At 40.9% G+C, this 13586-nt stretch overlaps 1 protein-coding gene across 1 annotated transcript; it reads left to right on the top strand.

Moving 5' to 3' along the window:
* The first annotated feature begins 1551 nt into the window (after positions 1-1551).
* Positions 1552-12009, top strand: LOC102375204 (tubulin alpha-4 chain-like). The gene is made up of 5 exons (XM_006019433.3): positions 1552-1836; positions 8028-8241; positions 8982-9130; positions 9491-10171; positions 11098-12009. Exons 1-5 carry the CDS (start codon positions 1717-1719, stop codon positions 11389-11391), a joined length of 1458 nt encoding a protein of 485 aa, XP_006019495.2. The 5' UTR covers positions 1552-1716; the 3' UTR covers positions 11392-12009.
* Positions 12010-13586: the final 1577 nt, after the last annotated feature.

The raw sequence follows: 13586 nt of genomic DNA, 5'->3' as shown, positions 1-13586 counted from the left end.
TTTCCAAGGAAGGAAGGAGGGACATTACCAGCTGACCTGTTGATTAGCTCTACAGAGCCATATGCGGACACTTTTCTGTCTGCCTGTCCCAGTGAAATTGGAGACCTGCACACACACACACCTCTCAGCATTAGCTAGCATACCACATGACTAGGGTCCGTGGGGCTAGGGTCCATGCTGTGGAAGATGGGAGCGGGGAATCCCTGCTTGAGCAGCAAGGGAAGCCAGGCAGACCCTGCTGTGCCTGCAGTCTCCCCTGGAGCTCTGGCTAGGGAGCAGAGGGGTGGGACCAGCCTATTCTCTGGAGCAGAGAGCCACACACAGTGCTGCAAAGCATCTGGGATGCTGGGTGACTCTGGTTTAACTTAAACCAGGGAGGGGTCTGGGATAGATATTGCATAACCTGGTTTGACCTAAATCCGTCAAGTGTGATACTTTAGCCATGTTTATCTTAAACCAGTTTCAGCTATTTTAAAATTAATTTATGTGCACTGAACTGTTACAGGTGTACCAGTTTCTGATCACTTGAATTGGTTTATGTGTAATGTCTGTCCCTAGCCTTAAGGTCGTGGGCTGAATTGGCCCACTTTGGGTCAGAAGTGGCCAGGCAGGTGCTAGCTGCTGCCACCCCTTTTCACAGCAGTGGCACGGGGAAAGTGTTCACAGCCAATGCTTTTCCCCACCATGGTAGGGTGACTGCTGCCAGTACCAAATGCTGCTGAAGCCCTGTGTCAGCCGCCCAATTCAAATGGTTCCACAGGTCGGATCTGGCACATGGTCATAGGTAGTTCACCTCTGATATACATGTACAGCATCTACAGCTGATCCTTTCTCACTTGGAGTTTTGGATGCTTGGTGGATATGAAAATTGGTTCCCCATTCTTAAGGAGGATTTCATAGAATTTCAGACTAGTGAACACTGCTCAGAGGGGGGGTGAGACAGGAAATGAAGATGAACCGAAAAAGAAAGCAAAACACCTCTCTAATTAGGCTCATGGTCCAAATGTAATTATTATAGATGCAAAGTGAAAAGAATGCTACTTCTCTAACACTGTTAAGTAATACCATTTTATGTTTACTTAGCATCCTTTAGAGGATTGTTGGATAAATGGGCTGTAAATATGGTGTACATCATAAGTCTACCTGGCTTAGATTTCACTTTGTGAAAACTTCAGTTTTAAAAACCTGTTTCCATTTTGCAGGTTGAAATGAATGTGACACTTTTGAAAGTTTTCATGAAACATCTGTGCTTTGAGTAAAAAGATCAGGTTTCTGATCTGTAATTTGTTCTCAGGCTGACTGGAAAATCTACTAGGTCGCAAACCTTCTGATCAAAAATGTCATTAAAATGAATATGTTTCAAAGAAATGTTTTGATGATGTAGAATTCTTCAATGAAGAAAGCCTTTAGCTTAAAATCTTCCACCCCCAAATTTAGTGTAAAGAATTAATGGGGAAGTTTTGATAAAGAATGAGTTCAGGGAAGAGGAAGATGAGTATGAGGGATTACCAGAAAAAAAAAATTGAGGGGGGGGGGGGGGGGGGGGGGGGGAGGCAGGCGTGTATCTGGTTTCAATGGGCTTGTCTTGTTAATATGTGTGTGAGAGAAAGAGAGAGGAGGTTGGTGATGTAATCATGCATGGGTGAGAAGTGAAGGTTGCCTTGGGGAGATTATGACCTCTTTTCCTATCTGCACTGTGACGTAGGGCACTAGCTGATGTGGGATGTATGGCCTCCCACCAAGCAGCTTAGAGAGAGATACAGCAGGGGAAACATCAATATCCAAAGCTGCTGTTCCTCATCAAAAAGAGAACAGCACATCACTGGAGACACCATGGTAAGGAGAAATGCAGGAGTTCCCCACTCCAGGAGGGAACACAATGTTCTGGGGAGATGGGGACAATGAGATTGCTGTCTCTTTACAGTAACCTGCTCTGATTTGGAGTTGGTTGATGGGTTGAGGATCAAGGATGCTTTTTGCTTCAGAGTTTGGAATCGCATTGGAGGTAGACAGGCCTAGAAATTAATGCTGTTGATTCACAGGGCTGTGGGGACTATTGTGTTTGTTTAAAATAACATCCTGCAGGGAATTTCACTTTCTTGTTCCTGCACTGAGCCCAGTTGTTTTAGCTGAAACTGAGTAAATCTTTTGGAAAGACATCCAAGTTTCATTTACGTACTACAAGTGATTTGGAATCTAACCCAATCTGATCTTAAACTCACTTAAAAACTTAATTCCAGTTAAAATTTTTATAGCTTCAGGTGCTAGCCATTGGATCCCTTGCTTTGATCAACTAGATTAAAGATCCCTCTTGTTTAAACATGGTATCTGCTGCTCGTGTAGACATACAAACCATCAACAAATTGCCACCTAACTGTCTCTTTGATAAGCTAAAGTGATTTAGCTTCTTCAGGCTCCAATTTTGAGGTTTGCCCTTCACACCTAGACAAGTATTCTTCCATCTCTTCTAAATTCTGTCCAGTTTTTCAGTGATTGGAGTAATGTGGATGGGGGTTCGATGCTCCTGGTCAGACCCTAAGGTACAGCAAGTGTTTTGGTACTAGAAAGAGAAGAGACCAAATGGGGGAGCGTTTTGTCTTTAACTGGTAAGAGGAAAATTGAAATTCTGGAGCTGAGATGCTAGCCCTAATATATGTAGTGTGTCTCACTTCTGCAGAGGAGGAAGATGATCTCATTTGTGGAGAGACCAAACTTTCTCTGTACCCAAACATATTTCTCCTCGAAAAACAAAACAAAAAATCTAAACTTAACTAAAAAACAACCTGGCAACACTGACATTTTTAATTGAGGTGCCAATATTGTTTTTAACTGAATAAAATTTTAAAGTGCTCAATACCCCCGATGAGTATGGATGACAAATGAACATCTGATTATAATCTGGGAAGTGACTATGATAAAGTACATTTGGGTTCATTTATGTAATCCCTGTATATATGTCACTTATACAATCCATAACTTCAGTGAATACAAAGGCAATGACCCCAAATTACAAGCACAGAATTACACCTAAGAGGAAAACATTTTACTCTTCTAAATTCCGCTGCTATTTCTGACAACTTAGTACAAAATAGAAGAGAAGAGTGAGAAAATGCAATGTTCTGGGAAACAGTTCTAGGACATACACAGCATAAATGTGCAGAAGCAGTTAGTGATTTTTGGTACTTTACTGATGAAATTTAGAAGTCTGACTTTTAGAACAGGCTGAATACCCACTCTTAGAAAAATCAGATTAATTGAAGGGGGAGGGGGGATTATGTTGGAAATGTAAAATTAATAGTTACTTTTGAAAATTTACATGAGCAGATGTGGGTGAGGACTTTTACCTATTTACAGTCAAGGTTGCGCAAAGCCCCATTTATGACATCAGAGCCCTCATGATAATCAATGGTTTACATCACAGCCTTGATGTCACTGGCAGGCCACTAAAAGACCAAGGTTCAGAATGGGTCGAATATAGTCTGGGAAAAATATACTGAGCCAAATTCATCCCTAGTCAAATAGTAGAATTATTAGCTGCATGAACCTGGTCTTGTAATTCTTAATTACTTAGTACCTGCCACTTGTCATTTTGGTTTTTATTTTAATAGTACAGTGTAGTTTTCGTACAATGAGACTAGATAGGATTCTAGAAAATATTTCTAAGTATGAGGAACTATGGCACCACCATTTCAAAACAGTACTGAAATGTTTATTTTTCATGATTGTTGTTAACTTCTGTACTGGTCTTCATTTTACACCCCATTTCCAATTCTCTTTTAAACTAAAGCCACTTTATGTACTTCTGCCAGTGTAAAGGGGTAAATGCAAAAGTAGTTTATGCCCACTTTAAGGCCCCTTTGGTTTGCCAAAGGGCCATCAGTTAAGTGAGAATCATGGCCTGGATGTTTGGGAGAATGGGAAGCAACCCCATTCAAAACAAAATCCTGAAAGATAAATTGTTAAAAGTCTTGATTCAGAGTCTAGTGAAATAGAAACTCTCTCATTTCTTTCCTTCTTCACTATGCACGATAGAATTAACCATTATTCCATGGGAACATTCATGCTTACATTTGGCAATGGCACACTCTTCCATGAAGCAGAAATCTCTCCTAATTAATTCCCATCCATTCTGGGCTCAAATTATAATTGCTGTTAGTACAAGACTTTGTTTTAATGATGAACCACGCATCTTCGACATCTACCTAGATAGATCTAAACACATACATGAACTTGCTATAGTAAATATAGTCCAACAAATTAATTCAAAGGATAAGAGCCCTTTTTAATAGACTAAGCCTAAAGCCGAATCCTAAATTAGATTGTGCTCTAAACATCTGAAGACTACAGGGTCTGGTTTATTATACTGTAGTATGGATACAATTAATGGGAACAAATGTGAGCCCTAGACTGCCAGCAATGAGAATTCTAAATATGAGTTTGGAGCCAAGAGCAGGATTTAAATAGTCTATAGAAATGAGTTTACTGTGCTAGAAACTCTGAGGTGTAGGTACTCTTTTTTCACTCTCAGAAGTGTTCACTCTCAGACCAGTTTTCAAGCCATTTATTTGAAAACATAGTTTCAAGTTTCTTTTCTCTTGCTATTTTTCCTTTTCTCAGAGCATTTCCAAATTGAAGATAGTGTGGGACAGTATGAAAATTGATGCAGACCAGTTCTGACACTGGAAGTTACAGGAGGGAGTTATCTTAAAGGCAGAAGGAAAGGAACAGTATCTTATTTGGGGAGTAGTAAAAGATGTGCAGTTTTTATGAGAGACGGATCCTATTATGAAATGAATAATTCTCCAAAGCAGGCTTCACTTTTGTGAGGAGACAGAGAGAGAAAATATATGGCCAGAAAACAGCTCCTGCTCTCATCGGAATTTAGTAGAGGTTTTTCCTTTTTTGATAAATGAGCTAGCATATTGAAAACTTTTGTATCAGATACTCTGTCCAACATCAGAAACAGGCAAGGACAAGAAACGAAAAATTAGATCCTACCTCATATAACCCTTACTCTCACCAAAACCAAAAAAAAAATCTGGTATGAATGAAAATAAAAAAGAAAACATTAATTCTTAGCAAGGAGCTTGTATTTTGAAAATCTAAGATATGGTTAACAGATTTTATAAAATGAATCCACTTCCAGTTTGTCATCCTTCAGTATCACAGAGACCCCGTTAAGTCTGAGAGGGTAGAGTATGTGATACCTTTGAGACCGCATAGCATGCGTTGTCTTTGACTCTACAAACATGTGCCCAGGAAACTTCCAAGGAAAAAATGAGTCTCTGGAACATATATTTGTTTTCTGGGCACCAAACTCTTGCTTAGAGACTACAACCAGACTAGTGTACCAGTGACATAGAAATGGCTATCATATTCTTTGGTAGCAAAATTCACATCTGTTCAATGTAGAGGTCTGTGGTTAAAGGTCTTGCTGGAAAGAATTCCTCATAAATAAAGATAAGTGTGGTTTACTGTTCACTAGTTAAAAAAAATCCTGAACCTAATATGTGCTGTATTGTCTGGTGTGCATACCTTAGTAGCCTGGGTTAACCATCACATACAATGAGATGTCTTACCCTAAGAGAAAAAAAGGGGAGGTAGAGCCTACTTTTGCTTTTTTTTGATTGGAGCTCCTATAGACATGGATTGAGTATACTGCAGATAACCTCTTGTGAATAGCTTCTCCATGCTAAAGTCAGAGTATTAAAGTTAAGAAGAAACTTTCCTTGTGAGCAGATTATTCCAAAACAACTTCTGCAGTAAGTTCATTCCTCTGAATTTCTTCTCTTTCATAGTTTGTATTAATCACTGCTGGATAGGATGCTAGGCCACTGAACAGATACAGTATGGCAAGTCCCTATCTGGTTATATGGAAAGGAAGGGAACTGAGGACGTGGTAATGTGACAACTCTAGTTACCCCCAGGATTCCTCATAATTCTTTGACCCCTACCATTACAGTGACAGATCAGCTTATAGAATTGGGACTTCATTGCTATTGGTAGGTAATGGTCTTGTTATAAACAAGGGAGATTCTTCAGATTAAATTATGCTTTAAGTGATATGCTAGTGACTTTAGTGGAGTTGTACAGGTCTGACAAAAGGCTTAATCTGAAGATCATATTGTTTCACAGATTCCCTGCATAAGAAAGAAATTGGCTTGATTGCCAAATCCTAGGGTGAAATCCTGGCAATTAGGAAAAAATCTTTATAATTTTATTTGTATGCCAAGAAAATATTATCAGACCACAACCTAAAGTCCCTGATGACATTTGTTCAAATTGAATTTCAGTACAAGCTGTATTTAAACCAGTTACTGATGTTCAGAGCTTTTTATGTTATTGGTAGATCATATAAGGCCAGTTATTTAAAGGCTTATCTTCATTCCAAATTTAACCTGAGTTGCAGCTTGAGTTTTGCCTCTAATTCTAGTTCTGTCCACACAGAAAAGTCTTATAACTGAAGTGTTTTTAAATTCAGCTAGCCTACCCTTTCAGGTTGTGTTGCTCAATTTATCATAAACATGGGCAGATCTAGAATTTGGAAAAGGGAGGTGCAGATGGTGAGGTGCATCATTACATATAAAACACCATTTTTTCCTCCAGTTAAAAATAAACTAGAAGCTTTACTAATAAGTTAGGGGCCTAGGGCTGTCTTGTTCCATTTAAGATTGAAGCAAAAAAATCACTGAAATGCATTAAAAACAATCTGTATGGCTGTGAAACAGGAGCAGGGAACAAAACAGTAGAACAAAGGAAAGCTTGATTGGTGGAACATCAATACTATTAAAAAGAAGAGAGGGTCATTAACACCTGTGGAATGAAGGGCTTAGAAGGGATCAGGTAGATTGTAATAAACCATGAAGTCAATTGACTCCCACAGCACTGCCTGACTTGAAATGCTACTACCACTGCCAGGCTGTTGGTTTTAAACTTTGGGTGGAGCAAGAATCAAAGTGGGATTCAAGTGCACAAGTTCACCACCCTGGATCTGCCCTGATCATAACTGATCAGCCGCTCATATGGGCACTCTAGAGTGTAGACATGGGCTAGTTTTGTTCAAATGTTGCTTCTCCAGTGCCTTTCCATAATCCCTTGTGTGCTCAGGAAGGACAGACAAGTTCTTTAACAATTTACATGGAAAGATTTCATAAAAAAAACCTTGGCTTCCTGCAGTGCTTTGGGACACTCATGGGACACATCCCCAGAAATATTAGTGCCACATATGAGTGAATACACTGCCAATGTGGAGCAGTAATTTGAATGCAGATAATTTGAATTATCTCCATAGTGATGAGATACCTTATGACTGGCTGGGAAATGCCAACTTATGTTTGAATGTTATCAACTTATGTTTGAATATGTGCTTCTCAGAGGTCCCCTTTGAATTCACAGTATCACATTTATGGTACACAATAAACACCACATTTATTTCTGTCAGCATCCAATTATTTTATTTTGTGTTTTAGCTTGCTCTCATTAACTATTTAGCTGACATGACAATGACCACTATAAAATGAGTTAAATATATGTAATTCCATGGTCAAAATAGATGTTGATGGCATTATTTAGAAAATACTGTACATGTGCTGGGTACTAGCCAAGGATAAAATAAATGAGCCTGGCACATGCACCTTACGTTGAATCTATCACAGTCCTTAAGGCAGCATTTTACATACCTGCAAACATTTTTGTTTTTACAGGCATATGTCTGGTGTATACAGACATGTGTATGCACAGTTGCAGATTAGTTCTGCCACAACATACATTCACTCTATTATTAGTAAATAAGAGTTGCAACTTGTATTGAATGTGAAAAACAGTGGCTAGATCAGAGTTTTCTAGGTCTCTGTGTACATCAGTTTCTGTTACATAGGCAAGGTTGGGAACTCCAAATCAAATAAAATCAAATTGAGAATTTGGATTGGGATTTCTGAATGCAGGTAAGCCAGGCTCATATGACTATTTGAAAGGAGAAAAAATAATGTGCACTAATTCTTTTGACCTCTTCTCAATTCTCTCCATAGCGTGAGTGCATCTCTGTTCACGTTGGTCAGGCTGGAGTTCAGATCGGCAATGCATGCTGGGAACTTTTCTGTCTGGAACATGGAATTCAACCAGATGGTACTTTCAATGATCAGCCCTACAATGATGACTCCTTTGCCACGTTTTTCAGAGAAACAGGCACAGGAAAACATGTGCCACGGGCAATTATGGTGGATTTGGAGCAAACTGTTGTAGGTGAGTACAAAATAAATCCTAGAAAACTGAAAAGATTAAGGATAACCCTATATCAGGAACACATAGGCTATTTCAGGCTATTAAAAACAGAAGCTTGCAAGGACCTTATCATCTCTCAAGGGGGATTACAGCTTCTGATGGGAGAAGGCGATAACACTGATTATACCTGGCTATAGATACCCTAACACTGATTATACCTGGCTATAGATACCCTGCCTTACAATCAACCAAGACGAGAATTTACCATAGCTTGATAGCTCTGACAAAATGTTTAATGTACCTCTCTTCATAAAAATCTGCTCCTGTTTGTGGTAATAGTTTCCTTTGCTATCTGAGTGCTGCTTTTCTCCAGTGAAGATCACAGACAGAAGAATAAAGGCATTTTGGGCAGGGGGGGCATGGGATGGATCCTGAGATTCCCTCTTCCTCTTCTGGGAAACCAGCATTTTACTCCTGCAAATCTCCCCTCTTTTGACAACTTCCATGTTTGGACACAAGCATCATACTGTAAATTAGCATATTACTACCAGAGAGTAGCTGTTGTAGTGGCTTGAAAGGCCACTTTTATTTTTGCCTCTGAAACTTAGTGCACCTTATCTTAGCAACACAACTTTTTACCAGATTCAGCATATTTTGTAACATTCAGACCTCTTTTTTCAGTTCTTGCCAATACAAAGGTCTGTTATTTAGAGACTCTATGGCATATTAAAAAAACCTTATGGTTGTTCTTTCTTGGACAGATGAGGTGAGGACTGGCACTTACCGACAGCTTTTTCACCCAGAGCAGTTGATCACTGGGAAAGAGGATGCAGCTAATAACTATGCCCGTGGCCACTATACTATTGGCAAAGACAGAATTGACATGGCATTGGATCGTATCCGTAAACTGGTAAGTGTCAGTACATTGTAAATGAGAAGAGGGGTTGGTGGCAGAGGTGGTGATACGCACTTCTTGTTTTAGTCCCACTGAGGTCATTGGCTCAGAATAGTGACTGTCAGGTCCTGGGAACACAGGTCAGCTCCTGATGGATGGCTACTCAGACAGAGGCCATGAAATAAGGTTTCTGCAACTTAGACTTTTCACCCTATGGCTGCAGCCCCCTTCAAAAATTGGGACTTTTTCTAGGAAATTCTCTGCTGAACTCTGTGCTGTGTGTTGGGTACAGATGTTTCAGATTCAGTCTGAGGATGAAGTCATAGGAATCTTAGAGATGCAGAATGATTCCTTGTATTCTCTCTTGTTTTTCAGGCTGATGCCTGCTCTGGGCTGCAGGGATTCCTGATTTTCCACAGCTTTGGTGGGGGCACAGGATCTGGATTTACTTCCTTGTTGATGGAGCGGCTCTCCCTGGACTATGGCAAGAAATCCAAACTGGAGTTTGCCATCTATCCTGCCCCTCAAGTCTCGACTGCTGTAGTGGAGCCCTACAACTCCATCCTGACCACCCACACCACCCTGGAGCACTCAGATTGTGCCTTCATGGTGGATAATGAGGCCATCTATGACATCTGCCGCCGTAACCTGGACATCGAACGCCCCACTTACACCAACCTTAACCGTCTCATCAGTCAGATAGTCTCCTCAATCACGGCCTCTCTGCGCTTTGATGGCGCTCTCAATGTGGATCTGACAGAATTTCAGACCAACCTGGTGCCCTACCCACGCATCCACTTCCCCTTGGTGACCTATGCACCCATCCTGTCCTCTGAGAGGGCCTACCATGAGCAGCTGTCTGTAGCAGAAATCACCAGTTCCTGCTTTGAGCCCAATAACCAGATGGTGAAGTGTGACCCACGACATGGGAAGTACATGGCCTGCTGCATGCTGTATCGGGGTGATGTGGTCCCTAAAGATGTCAATGTAGCTATTGCTGCCATCAAGACCAAGAGAACCATCCAGTTTGTGGACTGGTGTCCCACAGGCTTCAAGGTGATGGAAGCAAAAGTTCACTGCCCTTTTTACTAAAGATGCATTGTGTGTCTAGTCTAAAGTGTGGTTTCACCTCTTCTATTTTCACTTGAGAGAGAAGTGAACAGTTAGTAGTGTGTGTGGCTCCTTTGGAATTTTGACTGTTCTATTGACACAGCCTCCAAAGCATGAGCTGTTTGGCAAATGCCAACTTTTTTTAATAATTAAAGTCCTTAGAAACTGTTGGGAAACCTAAACAAAAGGTTCTATTTAAAAAACAAAACAAAACAAATGAATACCTTTTGAGTAAATGAAACATGAATATAATTGCTTTGTGGATGAAATTTCTTTTTATAAAGAGAGCTTCTAGTTTTGAACAGCTCAGTGTAAGTGCGCGGTACATGCTTCTGCTTGTGGGAAGCTCTGACAGGCATCATTTCCAGAGCCATGCTGACATCAGCAATAAATCCAGATAATCCATATTGATGCATCTTGAGTGTGAATATGTATAGGTGGAGAATGCTTTCTGTGTTAGCTCATATGAAACAGCTAGATGAAAGTTTATTCTCAGTTTTGCATCAGGAGTAAAAAACAAAAAAGGCAAGTATGGTGCCAGTATGCATTAAGAAGGGAGAAAAATAATGCAGGCAGTTAGAACAGTGCTCTGCTGAACACTGTTATTCCCTCATTTGTAGTCCTGTGCCCAATTTCTGTTTCTTTCTCTGGTTTCCTGGATATTGGCTGTGAGTGGAATGTTTCTATGGATGGCATTTACCATTAGATAATATCAATATTGTAAATCATCTACTCTTCACAATCACATATGAAGTTATTCAATGCTTGTTACATGTTTTTTTTACTTGTGTTTTTTTCTCTTTTTTCTTCGTCTCTCTTCTTTTACTTCTTCCTTTTTTTTTCCTTGTCAATCTTACTTTTCCTATTTCCAGGTTGGCATAAATTACCAGCCTCCCACAATAACTCCTGGAGGAGACCTGGCGCAGGTGCAGCGTGCTGTCTGCATGCTAAGCAACACCACAGCCATTGCTGAGGCCTGGGCAAGGCTGGACCACAAATTTGATCTGATGTATGCCAAGAGAGCATTCGTGCACTGGTACGTCGGAGAAGGCATGGAAGAAGGGGAGTTTACAGAGGCTCGAGAAGACTTGTCCGCCTTGGAGAAGGACTACGAGGAAGTGGGAACTGACTCATTTGTGGAAGAAAACAATGGGGAGGAATTTTAAAATACACTTTGCTCCCTTGGTGTGCATAAGGTTGTCTCTGTATCTCTTTATGGCACACATCTAGGTTCTTTCTTGTATTAACATAGCAGTTTCTATGGTCTGTGAGTATCTAAAGGTCCAAGTTCCAAAAATACTCTCTCTGACTCACTGAATCAAAAGACAATGGTCATGATCATACCAACTCATGATTCCAAGAAGCACCAGTCCTTTCCAATACATCCTAAGATAAAGGGGTTTTTCTGAAGCTCCAGTAGAATACAGTGGGTCCCAGAAATATCCTGATTTGAAGAATTTGAATGTCATATTTGCTTTAATATGCGATATATAATTGTGCCAGTGAGGCTTAAACAGTTATAGGGTTACTACTGCAGCAAGAAATATTACTGAATAGCAATAGCATTGTTTGTCCTTAATTTAAAACTAGTTAGACAATGCAAAAATTTAAAATATTATGTTAATAAAATCTTCCCTGCTTAAAAAGTTATGCAGACATTCAAGATTACCAAATACCTGCTCTGCCAAAGACCTGCTGAAGGATACCCTGTTGTTGCTTTCTGACGGTACTGTAATTGCTTGGGATAGCACTTCAGTAAAAATAAAGAGCACAAAATTAATGGATGCATGTGAAAAGTTTGATTCTAGTGATTTGCCCAGCATCACATAGGAACTCTGTGGCAGAGCCAGGAATAGAATTTAATTCTTCAGGGAAGCATTCAACTCACTTGCCCTTTCTTAACTTTCTGCAATCTCTTACTTCATTCACTATACACTTTCCAACTTATACAACAAATGAGGTAGGGATCTTATAGATAACAGCTTCCTTTATTATGCAACCCTGACCCAGAACCAGATAATCTTTTTTTAACATGATGGATGAGGAAGAGACATTGTGATAAAAATAGTACATGGTTATATAGTTAAAGATTGCATCCATAATACATATTTTACTAAAGGGCTAAATTAAGGTCACTCAGTCTGGCATCAAGTCTGGCATTGCCTAACTTCCTTTTTAAGCTTGGCTTTAAAATGTGAGTATGTTTTTGTAAGGCAGTATTTTTGTGCACTATTTTCTCAGTTTTTAGAAAAGAAAACCAATGCCCCCCCAGCATTTCCATCATGTGGTACTCTACCCCATAGTTAGGGACCTACCGAATTCATGGTGGAAGTAGGCTGCATGGTGGCTCTTTTAACCTTGCATGTTCTGCCATGGCACCTTGCCTCTTGCCTGCCGCTACCCACTGCTGCTGATTAGTGAAGGACCCTGCCACTCCCTCCTGTTTAGCAGGGAAGCTAAAACTGTGGTTTTAAACATGGCGCTGTTTTTGCCTCCCCTTCAGTCACCAGCAAACAGCAGGGCTGTCTGGCCCCATAGCCAATTAGTGGCAGGAGGCCAAAATGGCATCATATTTAAAACCACAGTTTTCGCTTCCCACTGATCAGCAGCAAGCCACAAGTGGGGCCCCTACACCAATTAGCAGGGAGGGAGGGGGGCATGGGGGAACCTGCAAGATTAAAGGAGCCACAGCACACCCCACTTGTGCCATGAATTCTGTTCATCATCATCACTGAAACTTCATCATCATAGTTCATCATCATCATTGAAACTTTTAGGTTCTTTGCATGCATATCTGCCATTTCAGCTAATGGACAGTAATAGTAGGTTGTCATCTTCTCTGGGGTCCTGTAACAAGACCAGGCCCTAAGGGTGGCTGTGATCCCCCTGGTGGCCATGCTGCCCCCTGGTGGCCATGCAGCTCCTGTCTGGCTCTGGGTACCCACCCTCTTTTGCCCTCTTTCCTGCTACACTTTACTGTTATTGTTACTAGGATAGAGTGCCCAGAGTCCCAGAGCAAGTCCTTTTCTACTAGCTGTCATTGGGTTCCTTCCAAACCCCACTGATCTCCATCCTGCCCTCCAAACACTTGGTGGACCCTCCTGGCCCATCTGTGTTCTAGGGCACTAGTCACCTTAATGAAGGAGTGGGCAATTATTTGGGTTCAAGAACCACATAAGGAGTTTTAATGAGCTGTTGTGGGCTGGGTCAGCACCTTCCTCCTCCCCCCCACCCCCTGTGCAACAATTCACCAAAACTCCCTATGGGGCTTTGGCAGGTGGGGAGCAGTGCTCAGGCGTGGGACAGGCACGATCTGCTCCCTGCATGCCCTGTCCTGTGGGGAGGAGTGGGGAGTGTGTGT

This window comes from Alligator sinensis, unplaced genomic scaffold, assembly GCF_000455745.1.
Source record: "Alligator sinensis unplaced genomic scaffold, ASM45574v1 scaffold87_1, whole genome shotgun sequence".
Classification (NCBI taxonomy): Eukaryota; Metazoa; Chordata; order Crocodylia; family Alligatoridae; genus Alligator; species Alligator sinensis.
This window is presented reverse-complemented; position numbering and strand designations above follow the sequence as displayed.

What these genes read in the sequence shown, in the direction of transcription:
- LOC102375204 (XM_006019433.3), top strand. Translation starts at nt 1,717, where the DNA reads ATGTGGGATGTATGGCCTCCCACCAAGCAGCTTAGAGAGAGATACAGC. An exon ending in TTTGGAGCAAACTGTTGTAG is followed by an intron (nt 8,242 to 8,981) that starts GTGAGTACAAAA and finishes TTTCTTGGACAG; the next exon opens with ATGAGGTGAGGACTGGCACT. An exon ending in GGTGTCCCACAGGCTTCAAG is followed by an intron (nt 10,172 to 11,097) that starts GTGATGGAAGCA and finishes TCCTATTTCCAG; the next exon opens with GTTGGCATAAATTACCAGCC.